The following is a 26,953-nucleotide window of genomic DNA, read 5'->3' on the forward strand; positions in this document are numbered from 1 at the left end:
CATTTTATAGAATTATAACAAAATAAAGTTGAATTATGTTTGCAAAAATTATGATACTTTATTTATATTTTATTATATAAATTATTAATGCAGGGCTTTCAAATGGAGTGTGGAGTTGATGTTTTATTCAAGGATCCAAAAATTGTCAGTTTCTTATTTATTGTAATTATTTTGATGGCTAGTTCTGGTTGGGGCTAATATTTCAGTAAACATGGGATTAGGGGAAGCAGGGCTCACAGACACACCCTCTTTTGTTAATGTGGCTTTTTGCATGTTTCTTACATGATTCTTGTTATGATTCTTGGCTTGGTCTGTGCTGAAACATCTGTTTCATGCTTCTCCTGTGTGGTGTTTTGCACTCCATCAACCGAAACCTTTGCAGTCATCCGTGATGAAAACATAACTGGTGGTTTATAGAGCACAGGGATGTTTTCAATGACAAAGTGAAGATTTTTCTCTCACCACAAGAGGGCAGAGGAAACTCTCTGCAATCACATCAAAGACTCAAATCAAACTGTGGATGCTGCCAAACATTTCTCTCTTTGCAGACTTTGTAAACCTCTTATATTCCACCACAGACTCATCATCCTCTCCTGGATAAAGATAAGCACAAGACTAAAACATGAGCACATTTTCAGTGTTTATTTCTTTCAAGTCATCCACATAATAAATAGAGACAATTCAAACCAATTACACTAGACTGAAAAGAGGGTGAAATAGCTTGGCTTTGCTAGGCTCTAACGCGGCAGGCACTTAAAAAAGATTAGTGTGTATTATTTAGAAGGATTACAGTGGGACTTTTTTTTTTTTTTTAAATAACACCATGAGACAGCTGCCTGCTACTAGGCTGTCAACACAAACGTGAACAGGAACAGGACATGCCTAAAAGCATATAAAAAATAAATCTGTTTCTAGTCTGCAAACACACAACAACCAAAACATCTGTAATTAAAAAGAAAATACAATTTTAGGTATTATTAAAACCTTAGCATGCAACATAAGTGGCTGAGCTTGAATACTTTTTCTGTTAAACTATGAATTAAAACGTATGCACGGGATCAGTTCGGTATTATCTTCAAACTAGTAAACACAGGTTTAAGCAAATAATGTCTTTCAGGACTGAGCTAAAGCTCACTCTGCCATATTGTTGTTGCTTTTCTTTTTAAATCAATATTAATTACAAAATGCATAGGAGTCTTCTTGTTCACTTGCTACTTTAAGTCGTCATCAAGACTCCACAAAGTCTAATACAGTGAAATATGACTCACCAGAAAGAGTGACTTGGGTTGTGACATGGTGCACACGCTGTAAAAGCTTAAAGTTTTTTTTTCATCTTGTACATCTGCACGGCACTTTGACTTTACTACCACAAGTGGATTATTGGTTAAAACTATTTACTGTAGTATTAGTAGTAGTAGTAGTAGTAGTAGTACACAGAAGAGTACTTTATTTTGTCAGTAACAACAACTCAATCAACCAAAACATTGTTGAGAACACAGTTGCAAAAAGAACAGACCTTAACCCTCCCTGTATATTTAAAAACAAAGAGATTCAAGTCAGTGGCTTGGCCACTGTTTAGAAAAAAAAAAGAAAGACTAAATATATTTCACCTTGCATAATTATACACATCGGATTGTACATAACTATTTCCATTTTTATATATATATATTTTTTTTAAGTCTAGCCCAGTCCAGAATTGTCGACTTTTAATTTGTATTAAAGTGAGGATTTGATCTCTGACTTGGCCTGCTCCAACACTGGCAATAGTACACAAATCCAGTGTTACAATAATGAGTATGAATGGATCACACAGTTTAGTACAAGTAGATCTGAGAAGTGACAAAATGCCAGTCCTCACTTTGAACACTCTTTTCAGACATGAGGAATTAGCTAGCACCCTTAAAAGCTCCCTTATTTTCTTGGCACAAAGTGGTTTGCAAAATTCCTCAACACTTAAATGCTTTTAACACCTCTTTATGCCTGTACAGATTAAAATAAAGCTGTTATTGAGTGCTAATTGACACAAGTTAAGTAGAAGGTGTAAATTAAGTCTTTGTAAATAATAACATCATTTGAACTATGACAGCAGGCGGGAAGGGCTGGGGGAGGGGGGCGGGGTCTGGGTTGACTTTGGCACAAGAGTGCAGTTCAGAGGTGAGCCAACTTGTTTCTCCTGTACACCGATGGAGTAGTTCCAAAGAGTTTGTGACAAGAGCTTTGACTGGGAAAAAAAAATTAATGTTGCTCACAGGATTTCTCCTTTATCTGAGGATCTCAGTCAACGTCCGGTTGACTTTTAATGTCCAGTTAAACGGGTCAGACCTCGCTCACTGGCAGATCAGCGTCCTCTAGGTTCAGGGGTGTTTCAGGCATGTGGGGCTCAAAGCTGCTCCGCCGGCGCCACGGTGACTCCTCAGAGCTGGCGACGTTGGTCATGGGAGCGTCGCAGGTCACTTTGCCAGCCGTGTTTCCTGCAGGGACAGGCGTGCTGGCGTGTGGCTGTGACTGGGGCGTGGCAGCAGGCTCATGAAGTGCTCGCTGTCCCACGCCAGACTGTGAGCGTGTGCCGCACGTGATAGCACTCCCCCACTCTGGGTAGCATGGTGGCACTGCAGATATGGGCGAGCGAGGGACGGGGGGACCCGTGGGGGTGCGGTAGAAAGTGGAACGGTTGCCGTGTTCCTGTAGCAGAAAAAGCAGGAAGAAAGAAAGAGCAAGAATGAAGGAGACAAGAGGAGTTATTGTTAGTGAGATGAGTCAAATCCTGATGTGTGTACTTTATGTGAGAAGAGCCAAAGTTAGTTACAGACTTGGAATTAGCGCCCACATTTGAGGCCTGATGCAGCTTGAAGTTGTAGGTGCTCAAGAATGAAGCATTGCTAGAGAATGGAGTGACGGCAGTAGGAGTGGTAGCAGTAGAAGTAGAGGTAGCAGGAAAAGTAGTGTCAGGAGGTTTTAGTTTTGGTAGTCTCAATAGGTTGCAGTAGAAGTTCAAACAGAGTGCAGTGGTTGGTTGTTGCTCATTATTTCACAGCTTTTCAGATTTCAATCTCTGAGAAAAAAAAGAAGTATCAGAAGAAAGAAAAAAAACTCAGTACAGGTAGAAAAAACAAAAAAGGGTTAGGCAGCAGGAGGTGAAATGTAGGTTAGACAAACACTCTGCAATGCTCTGTAATGCACCAAAATATGTACATGAAAACGCCGCCTTTATGGCTGTATATTTTTAAACATAGCCTCTTCACCAAGACGCTTATTCACGGTAGCACCATATGACTTTGCAGGCCAGTGCAACTTCCTAACTATCACTTACGCGTCACAAAATTTAAGAGTAAGATTGTAGCACAAACATGACAGAAACCACAGTAAGAGTCACAAGTGTATTAAAAGTTCTTTTTGTTCTCGTCGTTGAATCCAAATGTCCAAAATCAAGCTCATGTCGAAATTTAGCGGGCAGTGGGAGGGGAAAGATTAGACAGTCTAACTGTATGAACGTTTGGGAAACCCCCAAACTTTACTGCAGTGCCAACTGTCATCCATCGTAGCCATTTAAAGCTAACCTGCTCTAAATTTGACTTTTTTTTTTTTTTTTTTTTTTTTTTTTTTTAAGAGTTGAGCCCGACCGAAATAGGATATTAAAGACTGATGTTTTGCGATTTAAAAATCCAATATAGCCGCCGATATTTTCTTTTCATTCAGACTCACAAAACAACCATCATTTATTCTTTTATGTGTCATTATTTATGATTACATACCAACATAATAAAACAAGATTATTTTTAAACTGCATCATTGCAACAAGTGTTGGTTGACCTGTGTTTGTGGCTTTCTAAATCCCCTTTGCCCACTGGGAAGTTGCAGAGTGCCTTCTGGTGGACAAGCTATGTAACAACACGCCACAGTTGAAGGGTGTTTCCTTCTGTCCCTTTATTACTTTCCTTGTTTTCATCGACAGTCACAAATGCCAATACTGATATATTGACAAATAGCTAATATAGACCAATATATCAGCCTAACCGATAGCTGTTTAAGAAAAAAAAAAACAACAAGTCACTATGAAAAACTGAGTTTGTGACTCTGGACGTGTGGATTCAGCTTTGGTGAGTTGTTGTTACACATTCACAACATTCAGAGATGTGCTTTCGGAAGTCAACATGAAAACAAGGATTTTATTGTATGGGAACGTATGAGAAAGAGAAAATAAACATACAGGCAGCGAACAGGAGGGAGGAGAAGAGACAAGCAGGATGTCACACATCTAAGACAGGTACACAGCTGCAGCATACTGCAGAGATAACAGAGCACGGAGGGAAGAGAAACAGAAGGTGTGAAAGATGCAGTAATAAAGACACAGATACAATCAGGCTCAAACTATTCATAGCTAAGCTGGTCAGACAGTTCATGCAGTCAGAGCATATTTGTGCATGAATATTTCCAACTTTGCACTGAAATGTCATCAGCAACAATGAAAACATGGGAAAGCTGTGGATGAAGATGAAGGAGACTGCAGGTCCTTGTGATGGTCAGTTTAGTCATTTTGTACTGTGGCAGAAAAAAAAAACCCTTCATTTTTAGCATTTGAAAGACTTGAAGTATGCTTGATTTGCACTGCCATGCCTGTGACAACAGCCATCACATGCAAGAGAAGCAAGCACACCTCGACTCTTAAAACACCTGACGCACAAATTGCATCCATTTAGCTGCAAATATTCTAAATGCAAAACCCCTAAACTTTATGCTAAGCTTGATATCAGAGAGCTGCAAAACAAAACAAACAATCAAAAAAAAAGCAAAGGAGATTGAGAGGTGAAGATAAGCAGCGAGAATGAGGATGTGAAGGGAGGAGGAGCAGTTGTTTGGTTATCACAGCCATACGTAGGGTGTGGTTGGTACAAAGCAACAAAAAAGAAAAAAGAAAAGCGCATCAGATGTGCAGTTGGATCTGATCTGTTCCCCTTCGTCCACAACCAAAAGGACCAGCCAATAAGTGAAAAAAAAAAAGTATTAAAAAGGTGAACCCAGAGCTTAAAAAAAAAAAAGGGGGGGGAGTGGGATTTAGACGAGCTGACATACGTGCTGCTGCACTCCCCGATTCGGGACGTATACCTCTGTATACAAGGGTTCGACAGCCGTCTGGCCTGCCGCATCTGCAACAACACAGTGCAAAGCAGGATTAGAGCAGATGGGCCATCTGCCCACTGGGAAAGGAGAAGGAAGAGGTGGAAAGAATGTGAAAGAAAGAAAGGGAGAAACGGATCGAGAAAAGAGGCAAAGGGAAGGAAAGACGAGCCAGAGAGAAAGACACAGAAGGCAAGAAAGGAAACCATAGAGAAACAGACGCTTTGCGGATAATGACTTCAGTCTAACCAAAAGGGACCAAATGTGGCAGAGGCTGGTTTTCATCTGCAGCAAGAACAATGGAAGTGGTTTATTTCACTGCTCACCTACCGGGTCAAGCTGCCTGACTCCCTGCACGTAGACTGCCGAAAAGTAACTAATGCTCAACAAGTGGTGACAGCTGGTTATCCATTACCCACTTTATCTAAATCAGTTCAGGGGCAACCCAATGGGACTGGAGCTAAGTGGTAGCCATGAACTTCAATGTCCCCAGTTTGTTTCCAACTGAAGACTTTTGCATGCCATCAGTTTCTCTATCGCTCTCACTTAACTGCAAATACATTTAAAGAAAATAATTTCAAAAAAGTAGTATTTACAAAAAAAAAAAAAAAAAAAAAAAATATCAATCTCGTTTGTAGGTGGTAATGAAGAGGCTTGAGGAACATTCAGAACAGTTTTGAGCAAAGTTCAAGCTGAAATTTCCCCCCTTACCCAAAAGAACCTTTGAAATATTACCATTTTTTTTTCCAAGTAATGTTCTCATTCATGCTTCTTCGTATCCTGATTTTAAACATCACAATCCCCTTTACAGGTCCATAGCTCAGGAGTTAGAAATTACAAGTCTATGTCATTCTGTACTATGCAACTACAACACAATATTGTTAAAATACTATTATAGGATGAACCAAATTCATGCGGAACAAACGGCAGAGCCAATTCTCCTATTATGCATTTGTTTAAAACGAAGTCAAAGAAAAACAAAAGAAAAAGAATGCCACTGAAACTGCGTGAGGACGTGTAAGAATAAGAAAAAACAAGCGGCACAAGTGAAACAACACACAAATCAACCATATCATCTTGACTACTACAAACCACGTCACTCAGTAAGTCTCCCATTCTACTCATGCAAGTAAAAGTCAGGGCTGACATTACTTTTGATGTTAAGCTTGAATCTGATTGCAGTGACTTATGTTCCTCCCATGGTGGATTTGTGTTGTACCGTAGTGGAAGATACTTACCGTGGCAGCTGACCTCCCAGGGCCCCGCTGGGCCACAATGGCCCCCGACAAAGCCTTGATCCAGCTGTGCATCTCCTCTGGACTGTCTGCCTAGTGGAGACAGACATGAAAAGAGGCAGAACGAAAGGAAGGAAAGAATGAGAACATAAGCAGTGGAAATCAGGATCGGAAGTGACGGGAAGGGAAAACATGTAGTTGGTAAAGATGCAGACAGACAAGACTGAATACCAGATTCATCAACATTAGTAAGGACTCGCGTCTGAACCATTCTTTTCATCACAGAGAGTCGCATACCTGTATGTAAAACGTCCTTGATGTGGTGACAACTTCAAATAGATTATCTCTCATCATAATGTCACTACAATGAAGCAGAAAAAACAGGATCAAATTTATCTCATCTGTATCTTTATCAGAAAAAGTAAGCACAAACCACCGAGACAAAGACATTTTTCTGTACAATGGAAAAATGTTGGGACTTGTTAGATACCTCTGCTTGCACTCCTGGACTTTGTGAACTTCTTTTAGTGGGATCATTCTGAGAGGCTCTTTGTCCTGAAAGCAAAGAATTAACTTTTCAAAACACAGGACAAATATTATTTATAATGTATGCACATTTAAAATGCTGTATCTAAAAAAAGGTGCAGAGTTTCTGGTTCACAGGGGAAGAAGGAGGTTAACTTTCCAAGAAGTAGCAAACTGCAAACACTAATGGTTGCAACTTTCTTGACACAGCACTTTGATACAGCAGACAGAGAGTCTGTGTCCTTGAAGCCTGTTGATAGCCAAATAGACAGATAAAGTTGTCAAATAAGGGCAGACCTAGACAAGGACAGGGTAAGGGACGTACAGTATTATCCAGAGGACAGTGTGTGTGTGTGTGCGTGTGCGTGTGTGTGCGCGTGTGTGTGTGTGTGTGTGTGTGCGTGTAAGTAAGAAAACCCGGAGGGAAGAAGGCATGATCGGACATGTACAGTGAAGGCATTGAATTCCACAGGCTATGACTAAAGCATGTTGGAACTCGGGGTTGTGTTTGCAGATACTCCCCCCTCGGATTCTGGAGGAGAATCAAATCTATGTGTACTACAAATCTAAACATTCCATAAAAGCTTCATGTAACTTAATCACAGTTAATTACCAAATCTGACTTGAAGTAACTCATTGAATTCTCTTCAAGAAGAAAATATCGCCGTTTCCAGTTCCTCATCTGGGGAGAAAAAACAGATTTTTTTTAAAAAAAAGATTCAGATTACAGAAGCACATCTTTTTTTAGTTCTTACACATTTTACTTTGTCCATTACTGTTGGGTCTTCCTAAAAGTATAGAATTGTACACACAGGAAGAGCTGAATTTTCTTAGACTATCATTATATTAATTGTAATGGAGCTAGGACCACCTACTTTATTTTTTAATTGGGTCCCTGAGCAGAACTACTGCACAGGGGAACACATCTGAACATCAACAGAAGGACAAATTAAATAAACTAATTTTAAGCGAAAAAAAAAAAAAAAGCCAAAAACAGTGTCAGGTGCTCACCACAGCTCCTTGCTTGACACAGTAGCCTGACTTGATGACATTGTGGTCCTGAGCTGGCCTCCCCAGGAAGTAAGGCAGCTGGCTGTGGGAACGCTGCATGGCCTCACGCTCAGCTCTATCTGCGCCATCACCTCCTTCGTGCTGGAGGGTGAAGGACATAAAATAATGTCAATTTGAAGCTCATTGTGAAAACCAAACAGATTTTGCGAACAGCACAAATTGCCACTTTGGATTCTGTGATGACAAAAGATCAGCCAATGATCCTAGTTAACTGAATTTTGAGAAAAAGACATTGGTCAAGAAATAAAAATATTCACCAGTCACTTTGTTAGGTACACCTGTTCAACTGTTAACACTCATATCTAATCAGCCAGTAACATGGCAGCAATGCATTTAGTCCTGAAGACACGGTCAAATCGAGCATCAGATTTAAGTAACTTTGAAGTTGGCTTCGACAGGCTGGTCTGAGTGTTTTAGAAACTGCTTATCTACTGAGATTTTCCCACACAACCACCTCTATAGGGTTTACAGAGAATGATCAGAAAAGAGAAAATATCCAGCGAGTGACATTTCTCAGAGGACAATGGCCAGAGTGCCTGGAGCTGACAGGAAGGCAACAGTAAATCAAATAACCACTTGTTACAACCAAGGCCTGCTGTGAGTACACAGCTCATCTATCCATAAAGCAGGTGCGCTAAAGCAGCAGAAGAAGTCATGGATTCATCCCATTTTACATCAATGATCCAGGATGCTTCTGGCGGTGTAATGGTGTGGGTGATACTTCTATTGCCCCATTTTGGGTTCCAGCATTTTCATATCACAGCCTACCTACCTGGGTATTTTGGCTGACCATGTCCATCCCTTTATCTTTTAATGGTTACTTCTAAGATAACATTTCTTGAATATGCCAACGAGTTCACTGTACTCAAATCAACTCCAAAGTCCCCAAATCACAATCCAACAGAGCACCCTTGGGATGTGGTGGAAAGGGAGATTCGTATCACGGATGTGTAGCAGACAAATCTGCATCTTTGATCCTATCACATCAATGAAAACGTCTGAGGAATGTTTCCAGCACCATGTTAAATCTCTAACACAAAGAATTAAAGCAGTTTTGAAGGTAAAAGGGCATCTAAAGTTGTACTAGCATGGTGTAATTGGTGACCTGACTGGTGAGTGCATAGTCACTGTTAAAAATTAAAAAAAAAAACCTGTGATTAACATTATTGTTATTGTTGCACAGATATTAATATACAGTAGTAGTTTCAACATCAGAAATTAAGGATCATTTCCTTTATCAATAAATGATGGATTAAAGTAGTTATCAAATGTTATTAATCATTTATTGGTTCAACAATAGTTTTGCACTTTAGAACATAGAGATATCAGTTTCTCCAAGATCAAAGTGAGGTCTTTAAATTGGTCAATTTATCTGACAAGTTATTTATATTCAGGTTAAAACTGTAGAAAAACTGTTCTGTATTTGAAGCAGAAAATTTCACATGTTTGGGAGCCTGAACGCTGCGTGAAAACTAATGATCTAAAAGTTGGAAATAGCTTGACTAAATCGTTCTAACAGATACAATATAAAAGCAACATTTTGGGAATAGTCTAGTTTAAAAACCAATTTACACATTTTCTTTTGAAGGTTTTCCCAAAGCTGTGATAAATAAAGTACGTGTTATTATATGTATGCATGCAAATGTAATCAAATACAATATGTGGTTCACTGCATTCACGGGTAAAGTTTACCTGTGTTTGGGTGACTATAGGCACTCCTCCAATTATCTCAGTCTTATAGGAGACTTGTTTTTTGGGCCCTGCAACATCTGGCAAAGCCTTTTGGTTCTCTGAGTTCTGCTGGCCATCAGACAACTTTGGAACCTTAAAAACAAACAAACACATACACACACACAAAAGCTTTAGGTATAATTATCCTCTTTTTACAAACTTCAAGCCAAGCTTCATGAAACTTTATGCATGCAGACTCTGACAAGCCTTTTATCCCCATTTCCCCTCCGCATGCCTAAAACTTCATTGTCCTTTATACCACAACTCTGTACAAAGCAGCATCCTGTTAGTCATGCTCTGACTAACTTCCATCTAGTTCCTTGAAAGAGGAAGAAATAAAAGTTTTTCCAAGTGATAAAACATAAACCAGAAAGAGCAGATTAGAAAAGCTGAATCTAAGATGGGGGTGTGTGTCTTGTGTTTATCATCTCACAGTGATCTTGGTGGCTTTATTGAGAGCGTTGACCCAGTCGACAAGGTCCTGCTGATCATTGGCCTGCAGGAAGAACTTCCTCATCCCAGCATTGATGACTAACAGATGACAAAAAAAAAAAAAAGCATTGGGAACAATAGAAAAAGTGAAAGTATATTCAGCCCTCTTCTGTCACAATCAGGCTACAATACACCCTCTGAATCACAAACCAATACACATACAAAGACATATTATACAGGACTGAAGTGTGTTTTCAGCCCTTTCTTGTATGAGTGTCAGAACACATCCACCGCCACAGATTTCTCTGGAAGTGAAAAACAACTGAGCCAAGGGACTCTCCCACACACACCCAGCAGCATTTTCTCTGCATGGCGATGATGACCCAGCTAGACTCAGCTGTCTCCGTCTGCCACCACCTACCCACGTCTAACCATGACGGAGGGGGGGGAAGCTCACAGCCACCAACAACCACATATTCTCACACGGTTTTACAGCCATATGAACATGAGAAAACTGCATTTTCAATCATGAAGAAATTTTTGGGTCAAATGCTGATTAGCTATGGATCAGGATTTAGATGCTGAAAGAACTAAAGTCTCTTTTCTCTCTGGCTTTGTCATAAATCCTTCAGTTCTGCAGCTCAAACCGTCCCTGTGTCTCCTCTATTTCCTTCTGACACCATAGCAATAAATTACATTAAAGCTGGCCTGGTAAATCAGGCGGGGGAGAGCTGTGAAAAGGCAAAAGGCAAACTCTGTGGCACAATGAAGATCATTCTTCCCCGTTCTGTGTGTTTAGTCCAGATCTTGGACACCTCAATATATTATTCCACTACTTTTCTGTAAAATAATTCTGTCTATCTGGCCTCAAGCAGATGACCAGGAGGAAATCGTCCAACAGTCTTGAGCTAAAATTTGTCCACTGTTAGTGGGAGAGGTAAACTACTTGGCAGTAGTGGAATTGCAGTGATATCTTTGGCGCTGGAATGAAATCTGGGAGAAGGGGTATCAGATCTGACTCATAGTTACACATAACAAAACAATGCATGCTGCTGGGAAATGCAGACAAAAGCCAAAGTTAACACAGTTGCTCTTAATCTTTCTCCATCGCATGAGCTGCAAACAAAAGTCTGTTTGTTTGATCTTTTTAAACTATAAATTAAATGTCAACATTGCTTCACCCTATATCATGCCTTGGCTTGCTGGACACAGGAAAAGGGGAGGAGCACGATTCATGGATATCAGACAAAATTTAAAAATAGCTTCTCATGTCTGCGAATCAGGTTCTGATTAGGATGTCGGCATCCTGTCATACCTCAACAAGGCAACTGCTGTGTACACAGCCAGATATACACACAGTGTGAACATATTGTCACACACTAGTATTTCCTGCTATTGAACTGGACAGATGAAGAGGGAGGCTAGTAAAAAAAACACCGCGATGAAGGTGTACTCTTAAAAAATAAATAGTCGATAGTTTTTATTAAATATTTTTTCCCATCTTGGCCATATGAGATAAGAAGACAAGTACAAATAGGGCTCTACCCATTTCTTTGTTAAAAGACATTGCAAAGAGGACATCAAACAATATTAAAAAGCCAACAACACCCTATAAATTATACCCAGTCCAGGTAAAATACAAAGACTATAAAATTCACTCATACAAAATGAGTGTCCTTATTACCCTTTTATTTTAACATATAAAATAAACTATACCGTTGCCAGAAGTGTTCATAATACACAAGGTTTCAAATAATGAGGTCAACGTATGGAGAAGTAAAAGCTCAGGCTACAGACTGCTCTAAACGCTCATTTTCAGGGTTTTTTTGTGGAGATATTCCAAACGGGGTCATCTCAGCCACTAAACTGAGCACTGAAGCCCCACACATTCACTGTTAAAACCTTCTGCCTGCAAGAGGCAGCCAATCAGCTTGCTTAAAGGAAGGATGGCTTTAAAGCAAAAGGATAGAAATGGAATAACTCTGGAGTTGTACGGAGGCCCAGAATTAGACAAATAAAGATTATTTTGTACTATAAATCACGCAACACAACTCTAGTCTTCTTCTTTCGGCTGCCGCATATTCACAAGGGGTCGCCACAGCGGATGGATCCACATTTTTGATTTGGCACAGATGTTTACACTGGATGCCCTTCCAAACACAACCCTCCCAGGGATTTCTGTCTCCTGTTGCATGTTAGACAAATGTGTTACCCACTACACTATGGAGCTGCTAAAGCTACTCTTGTGAAGTCAAAAAATAAAACTATGGAGTTGGAAAAGAGCACAGTAGGTCCATTTTAAAGATAGTAAGTAAGAAAGTTCTTGTATCAGAGTCAGTTTTCTAATCACAGGGACCCATACCACAAGCACAGAGTAATGCGACTCATTTCTAAAGACTGCAGAATCAATGAGCATCAAGATTAGCCAACAACGCACCAGAAGAAGACAACAGCAACTTATACCTTTATAAAACGTTTTACCTATTGTAGTCAGCAACAGGTAACACCCCAGGATATCCTTATTAACTAGTACCTGAGAAGAATGAGATTAAAACCTTAGCAATACATGAAAGGCTGTTTTAAAATAGGACAGATAATAAATTCTACCCACAGAATAGTTAAACGTGGTCAACAAAAACCCAGGCCATTACCTGCTGGAGCCTCATGCATTTTTGTACGTTAACTAACCACGCAACGCTGAACAATGCTGCTTGATTAGTGGTGGAGAAAACCTGAGAAAAGCTGCGCTTGACCATGTTGAGAGAGCAGACAAGGACAAAAAATAGTCCTCCCTTAGGTTATATTAAGGGTATCCAGCTTAGTCAACATGTGGTTAAACTCACCATCATTGCTCATGTTTTCAAAGCAGTTCAGACATTTGTCAAGTTGTATTTTTATAAAGACGCAAGATGTTTTCCTGTTTAGTATGAATAATACTATGAATCATATTATCCAAGACTCATTAGTGACGTCATTGGAAAATGTGTTCAAAATAATATTTGACATGCGAGATGTTAAAAACAAGAGTGAAGTCTTCTGTCAAAAACGTATGCTTTTATTATGCTAATATCCTGACTGGAAGAACAGATTTGATGATGTGCATTTTCTTACCGAAGCAGAATTCTGCTTTAGGCCTCAGCTTGGTGGCATCGCTGACCTAAATAAGAACAAATCCCAAAGACGTTAGCGCTCAAGCTCTATAAAAAATGTGAAGTCTTCCAGTTGTATATAATCTTGTAGCTCCAGTGATGATCTAGCTTACCTTAGAGATGTATGTGAGCTTGAGGGAACCAACACAGACCGTACCAACAGGCAAGTTCTGTGGGAGAAGGTGGAGAAGAAAAATACTTGCAATAAAAAGGAAGCTCAAGCTAATGATGCAATTACGCAATACAATACACAATGCAAGTGTCAGTAAGGCGGACCCTTAGCCGTAGGAGATCAAATGTGATCTGGTATGGGGGTGAAGTTCTGCAAAGCCAGTCGATATTATAGAGTAAGTACAGTATGTGTTGGCTGCACTCCATCCAGTTAATGTCAGTGCCTTCCTGTGTTTCTGAAACTAGGAGATCCAGATTTAACGTCATTAAAATTTAACTTTTTTCAATCTATAAAAAGAAAGAGACTTATTCAATTATTTACAATTTTTTTCCTGCTCTACATCATTTATGAATACTTGGTGTAACAGGGCACTTAACAAATACAGCAAATCTAAATCAGATTATGTGCCAACAGAGGACATATTACACTAAATAAAAAGTGACACTATGGGGCACAGAGTAGACACTGACGGCCAACCTCTTCGGTCAGTGCAAATATTACTGTAGTCTCCTTGGGCCCCTCTCAACAACATGAGTACATTCTACCCCCTATTTAAATGGATGAATACCTGCAGCCTGCATGACTGCAGTAAAACACACAAACCTCAAAACATGCTGATACTGATGCTGCACATGCGTGCTGGTTAACATCAGTTAGGCTTGCAACTGGGCATGTGTGAGTCACACAGCTTCTGCTACAGGTAAGAAAAGCACCAAACACACCTCCAGCTACAAGTTACTCCCCTGTGTTGCAGTCCACAGACAGCCTTTTCTGACATGATTTACAGGAGTGTCTGCCAATAGTTACAACACAGACACAGCATTAGATCTGAGATCCTCCTGTGTCTGTAATATGTGCTTTCCAAGCATGTTGGAATGTAATTTTTAAAAAACATAAATTATAGAGACTGCTCTGCTATCAGTGGCTCACAGTCAAGATACACCTGCATGAAAGCTAATCATCTATATGATAACTAAAATTCGCTGCATGTAGTTTCCCAGTTTGCCTGTACGGTTACCCTGAGGACACCCTCCAGTAAAGCTAAGAGCTAAGCTAACACATCTCTGTGTATTTACCTGTGGGTTGTCCATGTACCACACCAAGCTTCCCTGTTGTGTGTCCAGTATGAAGTAACGGCGCAGGAACTTGCCGCTGTTCTCATTCTCCTCGATGTCCAGAAAGCCACAGATGCGGTTCTGTCGGTCCACGTAAGGCATCGCGCCACCGGGACATTCCCTGGCCCGCTTAGGCCGGGAAGGGAGAGAGAGGAGCGGGAGAAGAGAAGGGAAAAGCGGGACTGGTAGGAATTCCTTAAGGACACATTGAAAAGAGAGGAAAGAAAAATGAGTGAAGAGGGTGGGTGGGAATGAGGAATTTTAAGTTTTCTTTGTGCAGAGTCTTGCTCTCTCTTTCTTTTGCTGTCTTCATCTACTGCATCTATGGTGTCTCTGCCACCTGGATCTCACTAGGCTACAGCCAGTGAGGGGATCATGTGACACAAACCACAACCCCGCCTTTATCCTTTTATATCAGCCTCACCCGCTCTCTCTTCCTCTTTTTCCCCGTGTAAAACATACTCTACACTGTCACTCTCTCTTCCACCCAGCCCGGCTTGCACCCCCCCTTACCCCTTATCCCTCTTCCCTTGGAGTCTTTCTTTTCTCACTTTCTCAGCCATCTCCTCCCAAATTCTCTCTCATCCGATTTGGCAAGCCTCTGGCCAGCCCCTTCTATCCCCTCCCTTCAACCCGCCTCCCTGCCTCCGCAGCTAAGCACCGCTTGAGTATTGCCAAAAAAATACCAGTGAGCTCAGTCATGTTTGACACAAAGGAGAGACGAGAGGGGGAAAAAAAACAAAAAAAAAAAAAAAAAAAAAAAACACCCACAGGACCCACGCAGGAGAGAGTGTACAATATTTAACCTGCTGAGCGCTGCCACATCCCTGCTACTCTCCTTTAATGAACTGAAAAGTAAATGTTTAGACCAACACGTCTGAATGTGCGCATCTCAATGTCAGCACTCCTGTGGGTGGGCGCAGTGTTACTGTGGGGATATTGTCACATTAGCCTGTTTAAGCTGCTGTCTTTCTGAACCAATCCTACAATATGTGAGATGAGTCTGTGGAAGGCCGAGATAAAGGCGCTCTTTTTCCAGAACATTATGAGCACTGTGTGGGTGGATGAGGGCAAGGAGGGGACAAAAGGCCCGCTTGTTGTGCATGGAGTCTAGGCTGTTAGCATCTCACTTAGTTTCTGGATCTACCCGTAAAATATGCATCTACCCATAAAAGTCAGCTTCTGAGTCATCCTATTTGACACACAGGCTACAGAAAGGAGCAGCAGTGTCAGAGACAACCATCTCAACGCTACGTACACACCGAACGTCAAGTGAGAGACGTTTCTGTGGAGACTGGAGACACTGTAAATAAAGTACTCTGCAAAAGTTAAGCTGAAGGCATGCTCATCCATTTTAGTGATTCAAAAAAGAATTTGACAAAAGATGAAATTAAATGCACTTAAAGATAGGGAAGAGAAAATGAGGATTATATCAAAAGTCTTAATGCAAACTAGATCAACATTGTACCAGAATTCAATTTTTAACAAAAACACATGAAATAAAGAAACTTCAATATAGATAACAGCTTTGTTAGCCAAGATATGTACTAAGTAGGGAATAAGGGAAAATTTAAAAAATTAATGCATTTTTTCCGCCATACTATAACAATATAACATTTGAAAAAAATTGATCACTCCCCTAGACTTTGTTTGACCCAAAGTGCCTTTCAATGGGGGTTTTAACGTATTTAAATACATCGTGTGGATTTATTTTGTCATCACAGCATCAGGTAGAAAAATGCTTTTCATTATTCTTAGTTCCTAGCTTCTGTTGTGCAGGGTTGGGTTTTTTTGTTTGTTTGTTTTTACACTAGTAACACTTTTTTTAAACCCAACAAGGCATCTTCCTTTAGCTCCTACTTGCACATAGGAAGATGTAAGATCTGCAAAAAGATGTAAGGAAACACTGACTGATGAACCCATGGCAAGTACCATTAAAAACATGTAATCAGGAGCCGAAAGATTACAGATATAAAAACAAAAAAAAGTACAGTAAAGTCCAAAATAATTTATCAACCACATATGACCAACAAAAAGCAAACCAATTTTGACTCATCAAACAAAAGCTTTGCTAGCATTTCCTCACAATTACTTGGGGGATCCAAACAGCTGAAGTGGATCTACATCAGGATGGCTGATGCTGGTATAGATGTGGGAACATGAAACATACAAAGAAAATGCAGACTGGGTATGCAGCTTAAGTTCGCTGTTAGTTTTTGGAAGAATCGGGTAGATATTTGAGAGAATCTAATTTCCATGCCTTCTCAAATATCATCACAGCATTAACTTTCAATCAATCAGGTGAGTCCAAGGTTAATAAAATTATTTAACCCCTAATGAAATGTAAAAGCTCATAAGGGACTAGATAAATAACTGTAGATGGTTTTATATTATAAATAACTCTGTGAAAGACAGCATTTCCTTCCGTTCTAAAAATTGCTGTGGGAACTCCTTTATACAACGCAGGTGACAGACAGGAAGTAAACAGTTAGACCTGTGCACTTGCTTCTGTTTGCAAAGCTAAAAAGTTTGCAAATGACCGGTTGGTAGAACACCTGAAAAGCACAGCCTACTCTACCCTATTTGAATTCTAACAGGGCAAATTTAGAAAAAGGTGGGGTAGTGAGATGATTGGTTCTGGATCTGCATAAAGTCTATGACACAGATAATATTTTTTTAATTCCAACACGCACAAGAACTTGTAACACGGGGGTCTTGCAATGATCAATATTAGGGCCACTGTTATTCAGCTTGGGCATCAATGATGTCCCATCTGTGTATGATGATGTAAATGGTAAATAGACTGGTTCTTATATGGTGCTCATTTACTCTACTTGAGCACTCGAAGTGCTTTATACAACATGTCTCATTCCACACATTTATAACAGTACTTTTTTTCGACAGTGCACGTGTAAAGTATTCACATCACAGTTTTTTATTTTTAATACATCTGCAAGAATCTCAAGCAAACCTTTTTCACTTTGTCATTATGGGTATTGTGTGTAGAGTTTTAAAGTGAAAATTGAATTTAGACCATTTTGCAATAACATTGCAACATGACAAAATGTGGAACAAGTGAAGCGAATACTTTCTAAACACACAAGTCTAAGTGCTTTCTGACATTCACACTCCGGTGAACACATGAGGAGGAACTTAGGGTTCTATATCTTGGCCAAGGATACGTTGGCCAACCACCTATCTTCCAATTAGCAGGGGACCTGATCTATGTCCTGAGCCATTGCCATCCCATAAAAAAGGCATGAGAAATATATGTCATTTTAAGACATGAGAAAGACTACAGAGCTTGTAGTCAAACCTTTAAATATAATGCAAAAACATTTCATATTGGTTTAAATCATGCCTTACACTCAGTAAGGCTTGCAAAATTTCAAAATCTCTGGTAGCCCTTCGGGCAGGCACTCTTCAGTTTTTGGTAGCCCAAAATAAATGTAAGTAGCCCGAATAAAAAAGAGAGCAATTTTTTAATGTTTTGTTTCCTTTACAATATTATACATTAAAGTATAATATTGTAACGGAAACAAAAAATTAATCAGAAAATTGTTAAAATACAAATCACAACAACTGTATAAAAATTACAATCGTTAACTCAAATACTTGGTTCTAATTGAACAGAAATTTCTATGAACTTGTAAGAACTGTGTAGAACATGAATCAGTCTGTGTCAGATCCTGAATTTGAAATTTCCACTGAAGTCAAGGGTAAGGGGTAAGTGGAACCAAGATCTAGGCCATTTGCTTTTTGAAGTTTGCAAAGACTGCTAAATTTTGACAATGGTAGTTCACTCTTTGCAACATAGTATGCTTTTGAAAGATTTTTCAGGACTTCTTCTTGTGCTTGGTTTATTTTTAGTATGTTTTTTGTAATTGCCGTTTGTTCTGGGAAAGATATTGCAGACTGGGCAATAATGCATTTCTTGCATTTCTCATGGGTTCTTTGTAACTGGGACCAGTAATTTTAAGAAAGGCGCTTGTCAACTCAAATGAAATGAAACTCACAACACACCTGGCAGAACATCATGTTATTTAGCTTGTCATATTCCAGCCACCAGAGATGGGCAGTAACGCGTAATCTGATTACTTTTTTCAAGTAACGAGTAATGTAAGGGATTACTATTGCAAAAACGGTAATTAGATTACCGTTACTTTCACGTAGGAACGCTGCGTTACTAAAACCGTGATTTTTTGCGAGAATGTCTCATGGCAGTGACGTAAGCGAGTGCGACGTTCGTGACAACAGCTGTCTGCAGATCAACAATGGATAATATATCGAGTGCAGGAGAGAGTATGAGCATGCAGCGTTTAAAGCGTGGAAGTACTGACCTTACTTTGAGTTTGATTCCATAAAAAGTGACAAAAACATTAGCGTCCGCTGTTCACTGTGTGGGAAGAAAACTTCTTTTTAAACCCCTAAACTTCCAAGCAAGCACCGAGTGCGCTACGACGTAATGTGAAATTCACAGAGAAACTCGCGGATTCTTCCATTGACCGCTGCGGCACACCTGCACCAGGGTAAACCTCCGCCTAACCCACTCCTGCTTTATAGGTGAAAATAGAGCAACAGGACCGCTAGTCTTTGATTTTATTTATTTTCTGCTGTGTTTTACTTGCATCTATTTGAAAGAGTGAGTGTAAACACAAAAAAAATATTTTATTTTATGTGCTGGGATGTGCAGAAAATGGGTTTAAATGTTAAACAAATTTCTTCCAGTCAGAGAATGTTGCATATAATTTAATTTTTGCTTGATGCATAAAGTTAAAAGATTAAAACTAATAAAACAAGTTTTAAAAAGGGACTTTTCCATTCGATTACATTTTGTATGAAGAATTATGCAGAAAAAGTAGAATTGGACTGAAAGATCTATCGCTTTATTACCTATTCAGGTTGTAAATCGTGTTTTTAAAAAGTAACTAAGTAACTAAATAATTAATTACTTTTGAAAATAAGTAATCAGTAAAGTAACAGGATTACTTTTTGGGGGAAGTAATCAGTAATTAGTTACTGATTACTTTTTTCAAGTAACTTGACCAACACTGCCAGCCACAAATTTTTTTGTCCATAGTCTGCCTCATAGTCTGATTTGTCATAACTTTTCCGTTTTGTGGTAGGCTTTTCTTTGGCTGTCCCTTCTTCACCCTGACCTGTCTTATTTGGCTCAGCAGAACTAAAATACCGGCGTAAATCCTGCTGCTTTTACACACGTTCTTACATAACGGTCAGCGATTCTCTGCGCAATCAACCCAGGGCTTGCAAAATCGCTAGCCCGACGTCCCGGGGCTAGCGATTTTTCCAGTCGGGCTACCAAAATCTATCTCAGCTCTGCCCATCGGGCTATCATAGAAAGGAAAAATATGTGTCAATGCTTTTGCATTTTCTTTCGCAACTGTAGCTGAGTAATTATGTCATTGGCATCGATGAGCCTCTGTCAATATGTGACATATTGAAATCGCGTTTGAATTTGTGCTTGTTTTTTGCTTCACTTTCACTTTGCGATCGCGCGAACGGTGTGTAGAGAGCGGCAGCACTGATTGGTGAGTGACGATTAATTGCGCACCAATTCCTCTGGCATCATCTTATCACTCATTAGATTACTATTCAAACGTGACAAGTGAAATCTCCCACAGCAAGCTTAAACATGTGAGAGGTTGATTGCGCAGAGAATCGCTGACCGTTATGTAAGTACGTGTGTAAAAGCAGCAGGATTTACGCCGGTATTTTAGTTCTGCTGAGCCAAATAAGACAGGTCAGGGTGAAGAAGGGGCAGCCAATGAAAAGCCTATCACAAAACGGAAAAGTTATGACAAATCAGACTGAGGCAAAAAGAAAGCTCAGCTTTTTTGGTTTCATGGACAAAAGAATTTATGTGGCTGGAATATGACAAGCTAAATAACATGATATTCTGCCAGGTGTGTCGTGAGTTTCCCTCGATATCTGAGTCGCCAAGCGCCTTTGTTACTGGGACCAGTAATTTTAAGAAAGACCCCATCAGAACCCATGAGAAATGCAAGAAATGCATTATTACCCAGTCTGCAATATCTTTCCCAGAACAAACAGCAATTGCAAAAAAACATACTAAAAATAAACCAAGCACAAGAAGAAGCCCTGAAAAATCTTTCAAAAGCATACTATGTTGCAAAGAGTGAACTACCATTGTCAAAATTTAGCAGTCTTTGCAAACTTCAAAAAGCAAATGGCCTAGATCTTGGTTCCACTTACCCCTTACCCTTGACTTCAGTGGAAATGTCAGATTCAGGATCTGACACAGATTGATTCATGTTCTACACAGTTCTTACAAGTTCATAGAAATTTCTGTTCAATTAGAACCAAATATTTGAGTTGACGATTGTAATTTTTATACAGTTGTTGTGATTTGTATTTTAACAATTTTCTGATTAATTTTTGTTTCCGTTACAATATTATACTTTAATGTATAATATTGTAAAGGAAACAAAACATTAAAAAATTGCTCTCTTTTTTATTCGGGCTACTTAAATTTATTTTGGGCTACCAAAAACTGAAGAGTGCCTGCCCGAAGGGCTACCAGGGATTTTGAAATTTTGCAAGCCCTGCAACCTCTCACATGTTTAAGCTTGCTGCGGGAGATTTCACTTGTCGCGTTTGAATAGTAAGCTAATGAGTGATAAGACGATGTCAGAGGAATTGGTGCGCAATTAATCGTCACTCACCAATCAGTACTGTCGCTCTCTACATACCGTTTGCGCGATCGCAAAGTGAAAGTGAAAGCAAAAAACCAGGCGCAAATTCAAACGCGATTTCAATATGTCACATATTGACAGTGGCTCATCGATGCCAATGACATAATTACTCAGCTACATTTTCGAAAGAATGCAAAAGCATTGACATATATTTTTCCTTCCTATGATAGCCCGACGGGCAGAGCTGAGATAGATTTTGGTAGCCCGACTGGAAAAATCGCTAGGCCCGGGACGTCGGACTAGCGATTTTGCGAGCCCTGCTCAGTATTGAGAAATCTACATTTCATTTACAGTTTGCATTTCACTAGGAAGTGTAAATAAACAGCAATATTGTTGATTAAATAAACAGTGTAGAGGAAGTTACATAGCTAGGTGTAGCTTCAGTTCACATCAAGAAGGTGAGTAATACAAAGGCATATTAAAACTTACTCACTGAAAGCAGGAGGGACCTGAATGCAAACACACTTCCTGTTATCTATTAGTTTATCTCTTGTTGGATCAGGTGAGACAACCTTGAAACCAATGAGATCATATCCTCAGTAAACACAGCAAATATTCAGTTCTCATGATCAGTTAACAACTTTGAACTTCATGGTAGTTTACAAAATTGCACTTCCATCGATAAAAACATTTGTACAACTTTGCTCAGGACAGAGAAGCGGCGCCTCAAGGTCAACTGTTTAAGTGTTTATAGTTCTTTTAAAAAAAAAAAGTTTTTCACTACCACTGTTTTTAAAGTCAACACGAGGCTCATTAACATTTATTTTTCCACAGTAAAGCCTTGAAGTTTTAGAAAAACTCAATTTGGACTTCTTTCAAACTTTGTGGCACAAATTATTCAATCTTGAGAAAAGACACCTTTTAGACTTGGTCATAAATTATTCTCGAGCATCTCTACTCTGTTTTCTTCATCCTCCATTCGTCTTTACAGTTGCTAAAAGTAGCAACAGAGACTCTCTTTGCTAACTCCTTGCTAGCATTTCTTATTCAGTTATGTGCTATTCAGTGATGGGGATGAGAAACTGTTCATGTTTGACAAATCAATGTGTGCCATGATACAGAGTTAGTTTTGAATAATCATCGTCTTATAATATTGTTTGTGTGTCATACAGTTAGAACTATGAATGAGAATATGGGTCTTTAATACATGCCCATCTCCATACTCTTAACATCATACATTGAAGCAACAGTGGACATTTTATCAGTTCAACTAATCACATCGTATATGAAATAAAAACTGTATTTTGGTGCATAGCAGTAAGCATGACCCCCCCCAAAAAGGTAACGACTGTTTTGTAAAATAGCTGATTATAAAAATATGTATATGTCACAGGTCACCTGTCAATCTAGGGGGTCAACATTAAAAAAAAAAACAACACACACACACACACACACAGACAATGACAACACAGACTAAATTCCAATGCTGTTAACCCAAGTTCACATGAGGTCTGTAGACAAATAATAGTGGTGAGTAGCAAAGGTAGCACTATCAGACAGGGCTCGGACTGAAGATAGCTACATCCCTAACATCTCCTCCAGAGGAAAAATGTGCATGATTGTTTATTAAAATGAGCCTTCTCCTTAAAAACAGTAAAGATTATTTACACCAACACTTGCCTTGAGCACATGACAACGAGAATACATTTATGGGACTGAATCTTACTATCTGGGCCCCCAGAAGAAATTTGTTAATGTAGACAATAATTTATTTTTTACTTCAGTTTTATTTAAAGTGTGTGTTTGACTTCTTTTCAGTAATAGGTATCACATCTTGAATTGGATTGACAATGTTTCTTAAAAGAGAATGCAGAGAGCTAGATCTAGGTCTGAGACTGCAGTTTGGGGAAGGCCTCGGTGAGGACTGGTGGCAGCTCCCGGGCCAAGTGTTTCCCAAAGAAGGCATTCCCCAGAAGCAGTGATGACTGACCATTACAAAGATCTTGATGAATCTGTGATGAAGAGCTGGATTTAATATGGTCAAATATATTGCACTCCTTTCTACTTTCAGCTGCTCCCTTGTCAAAGGGGCTCATCACAGTGAGTATGTGTGCATGTGGGGATATATAATCCCCCACTGGGGATTATACAGGACATATATAGACCATAACAGCACATCAGTAATTCAACTGTCAAAATAAAAAATATAAGGTCATATTAATTCACCCGAGGTGGCTGTAAGCTACCATGTGTTACAGTGCAAGCTACCTCTTGTGCTTAGGGAAGAGCAAATACAGAATGGACAGAGTGTAGTTTCTGCATGAGTAGGTATTTTTGTGTCCAGGGTCAATGGTCATAATATCCTTACGATAATTCAGCTCCCTCGCAAGTAAATCTTTGAATATTTTCCTTACAGGACACGCATAATTGCGCCAAGGAAAGCAATCCACACATGGCAAGCAGTGATCAGTAACCCAGCCTTTATTTGAGAAGCATATCTGGGTTTCTCTAGTAAGGATTCAAAACAGATCACTACCAGGATACTTAGAAATGCAAAAATTCTGTCTGGGATCACACAGCACACTTTTCACTGTAAACTGAACGAAGGAAAGATACAAGGAAACATTACAATAAATTGTAGAACGTGCTAACCAGACTACAGTGAAGATTTACAAGTTTAAAGGTCAACCTCTTAAGATAAGATGGTGATAACAGCCCACTTCTTTCTAGGTCAAACATTTCCCAGGTAGACTGACTCTTTACATTTGCTGGAAGGCCTCACTAGCACAAACACTGTCACAAGATACGGAAGTCATAAGTCAACAGTTAGGACTGGACAGTCAGTAATTTGTTTTCATGGTCCTAAACTGCAGCTTGAAGATCTAAAGTACCACAGCAGCTGGAAATATTAACTGCAGAGTATAAGTTTATGTTGCTTGTGCTGCTGACTGCAGCAGTTATGCATGTGGATTGAAAAAACAACAACAAATTAAATAAATAAAAGGGAGAGAAAACAATGGTAAGGGATTAAAGGTAATCTAAGGAAAGGGGCAGGGGACTTCACTTGCTCATTGTGGGTCAAAGGTGGGTCAAGCCATTCTAGTTCAAATAAAACAAATAATTTCTCGCCAGAAACCTTTAATCTAAATAGAGCCCATAAGGCCAGCAGGTTTGCCCGGTTTCAGCCTTAACAGTTACTTGGTCACCCAGGTTTCTGTGCACCACAGCAATACCTAGTCTGGATTTTTCTATTTCCAAAGTAAGGCAAAACGAAGATGCTCAGTGGGTTTAGTCTACTAGCTGAGTCCTGCGCGTCTAAACCAAAGGACTTAGGAAACAGGAGTCCATAATCCCAGCGTAAATATAACATCACAACCACAAACTGTTAGCTAACGTTAGGGTATTCCAGCCTACCACAACACGCTGAAAACGGCTGTGTTAGCAGCATCAGCAGCTGTGGCTCCCTGGCCTCAACTTAACTGAGAACGATATGGCTCATGTTAGCTTGTACTTAGCATGCCGCAAACTTGTAAAACGATTCGCAAGACACCGAGAATTACAATATATAACCCCTAATACTGCTTTTTCTTTACTGCTCGACCGTTTATAACTAGCTGGGAGAAAGAAGTTTTGTCACAAACGTTAACCTAACCCCGAGCTAACACTGGCGGCTCCTGCTAGCCCGCTTCGTTAAATATTAAACGGACAACTTTAAGTGTACGAAACAACAAAGTTAGTAGCTTAATTAATTTAGTTTAACGACCCGTGTCGGCTTACCCGAGTCTTCCCTCCTGTAAGTGGTGCGCTGAGCCGCCGTGGATCTCGGTTGCTGTTGGGTCTGTGCTCTATACCTCAGCCCATCTCCCCCGATCCAGGACAGGGCTCCAACACAGCTACTGCTGAGCGACGACCGCAGATCGTCTATTATGAAGATGATCACTCTGACGCTTAACAAAAACACCGATAGAGGTCTGTCTTTTAGATTTTTATTAGTGTTTTTTTTTATATATATATATAATTTTAATATGAATCCATGTGTAACAGGGGCATAATACAGTACAAATGCAACAATTCGTCATATATTATTATTTCGATTAAATAATAAATAAAAACTAACACTAAATACTCAGTTTGCATCGGACGTTTGAGCCAGTATTTTTTCAATTACATGTAAATATATATGTATGTTTATATGTTTGATTTAACTGCAATCTGCTCAGTATAAATGTCAGCGGTATTAAGGGTGACCAGATGTTCTTCTTTATGTGGGACTGGACGGTATTTTTAAGTTTCCACTCGTGAGAAATCTTGAGACAATGTCCCATATTTTGACTCGCTTGGCATTTACCCCAGTGAATGTGAAGGGAAGGCTTGTTATTACAGCCTTAGCCTGTCTAATGCTATGCCCAACAGGGAAAGTTACAAGGTACCAAAAAACGTCACAAGTTTGGCAGATTTTAGTGAAAATGATGAAAAATATGACAAAAAATATGAAGAGGCAGTACTGAAACCCAGAGACTGTAAGCAGGCAGTACAGCAGCTGAAATAACAGTGAAAATGGGAACATAAAAAGATTATCACATGTAACCACAATTTAAAAAAAAACATCTTTGTTTTCTCTTATTGTTGGAAGAGCTCGGAACGTTAGATTCAAATATAATATATCTGACTATTTGCTAGCATTGCATACCACTTTCTGCCACACAAACACTGTCAAACCAAACCAGTCAAACCAGTCATATTTAAAGATTATCCAAATATTTGGTGCTTGAAAATGAGTGCAGAGTGAGAGGTCTCTACATAAAAATGTGAAAATGAAGCACTGGGTGTCAACCTGAACGGAAATCAGCAGAGTAGTGATTTAGCGACATCTTACGTTTAAAGCCTGCATCCACCGAGTCCTGCGATTATCCCGTGGTGATAAATAGAGATTTGTTATTGTGTAAGATGTGTAACAAAAGAAACCTTTCTTCATGCAAAAGTGCCTCATATTTCCTGTTTTTTGTTTATTTTTAATAAATATAACCATCTCTAACTTGATATTACTACTACTATCTGTTCATACGGTTCACTCATGCAGGAGAAAATGCATGCAACTCCCAGGTCCTGCATCCAGATGCAGTTTGTGCAGTTTCGGTAAATGTCTTATGTATGACTGTAATGGAGTTTCTGTGCACTAAAGTTATTTATTTTCCATGCATGCCGCCTCAAGTTACAGCTAAGAGCCATGTTACGCAAATGCATGCAGTATATGCATTGCTTAAACTCCGTCTTCTTCTTTTAAGTCATGCAAAATGGAAACAGCTTCAGCAGTGAGTGGGATAATCGGTAGGCTGCTGCTGCTGCCTTTCACAATTGTTCTTAGTCATAACAGCAAGCCAACCTGTTTGCAGAGGCAGATGATGGGCGTGAACAAACACAGGAACACGTACTGTCTGCGGGCTAAGAAAACTTTGAAGAGGAGGAAGAGAGGAGGAGCAGGCGGTGTGCTGATGTTCAGCAGGTTCCTGTGAGGTTTCTCGCTTTCTCTTCACTGTGAACTTGTTACTCCTCTCGCCTGGCGGGTTGACAAACGAGGTGACAATGGCCGACGAAGAGGAGGGGGATACCTACCGGGAGATGAAGCTTTTTCCACAGCTGTGGCCCCGCCACAGGTGCCGCTCTCAGAGTGATACCTCCGGATTTCGAGCTAGAGTTTTGTTCAAGCTCCGGGGAGCCCGCTCAGGTAGGAGAG

At 39.7% G+C, this 26,953-nt stretch overlaps 2 protein-coding genes across 6 annotated transcripts in view; one reads left to right on the forward strand and one right to left on the reverse strand.

Moving 5' to 3' along the window:
• Positions 1-627: 627 nt before the first annotated feature.
• Positions 628-25,148, reverse strand: LOC116325735 (pleckstrin homology domain-containing family A member 1-like). Of its 4 annotated transcripts, XR_005615364.1 has the most exons (14): positions 24,997-25,148; positions 14,507-14,740; positions 13,372-13,428; positions 13,221-13,266; positions 10,111-10,208; positions 9,639-9,770; positions 7,887-8,027; positions 7,489-7,557; positions 6,841-6,905; positions 6,648-6,711; positions 6,354-6,443; positions 5,071-5,144; positions 2,811-3,052; positions 2,541-2,682 (listed from the first exon to the last, which is right to left on the reverse strand). XR_005615364.1 is itself a non-coding variant. In XM_031746719.2 (13 exons), the coding sequence occupies exons 2-13, from the start codon at positions 14,645-14,647 to the stop codon at positions 2,451-2,453; spliced, it is 1,209 nt and encodes a 402-aa protein (XP_031602579.1). In that variant the 5' UTR covers positions 14,648-14,740; positions 24,997-25,148; the 3' UTR covers positions 2,309-2,450. The 4 variants fall into 4 exon arrangements, 2 of the variants coding, with proteins under 2 accessions (XP_031602578.1, XP_031602579.1); XM_031746719.2 differs by lacking the exon at positions 2,811-3,052 and having other exon boundaries at positions 2,309-2,682; XR_005615365.1 differs by lacking the exon at positions 5,071-5,144.
• A 1,572-nt stretch (positions 25,149-26,720) lies between these two features.
• phactr2 (phosphatase and actin regulator 2) overlaps positions 26,721-26,953 on the forward strand; it is a 47,925-nt gene continuing 47,692 nt past the window's right edge. The window contains exon 1 of one of the 2 annotated variants that reach the window (XM_039621678.1): positions 26,721-26,944. In XM_039621678.1, the coding sequence (XP_039477612.1) occupies positions 26,803-26,944 (142 nt within the window). In that variant the 5' untranslated portion in view covers positions 26,721-26,802. The remainder of the gene's footprint in view (positions 26,945-26,953) is intronic. The other variant, XM_039621680.1, reaches the window with a different exon arrangement.

This window comes from Oreochromis aureus, linkage group 13 (assembly GCF_013358895.1).
Source record: "Oreochromis aureus strain Israel breed Guangdong linkage group 13, ZZ_aureus, whole genome shotgun sequence".
NCBI lineage: Eukaryota > Metazoa > Chordata > Actinopteri > Cichliformes > Cichlidae > Oreochromis > Oreochromis aureus.

Excerpts from the sequence above, each read along its gene's own strand:
- LOC116325735 (XM_031746718.2), bottom strand. The coding sequence starts at position 14,647 with ATGCCTTACGTGGACCGACAGAACCGCATCTGTGGCTTTCTGGACATC. Across the intron at positions 10,209-13,220 it reads TAAAGCAGAATTCTGCTTCG|TCATCAATGCTGGGATGAGG; the intron begins GTAAGAAAATGC and ends GTCATCTGTTAG. Across the intron at positions 6,712-6,840 it reads GTCCAGGAGTGCAAGCAGAG|TGACATTATGATGAGAGATA; the intron begins GTATCTAACAAG and ends GCTTCATTGTAG.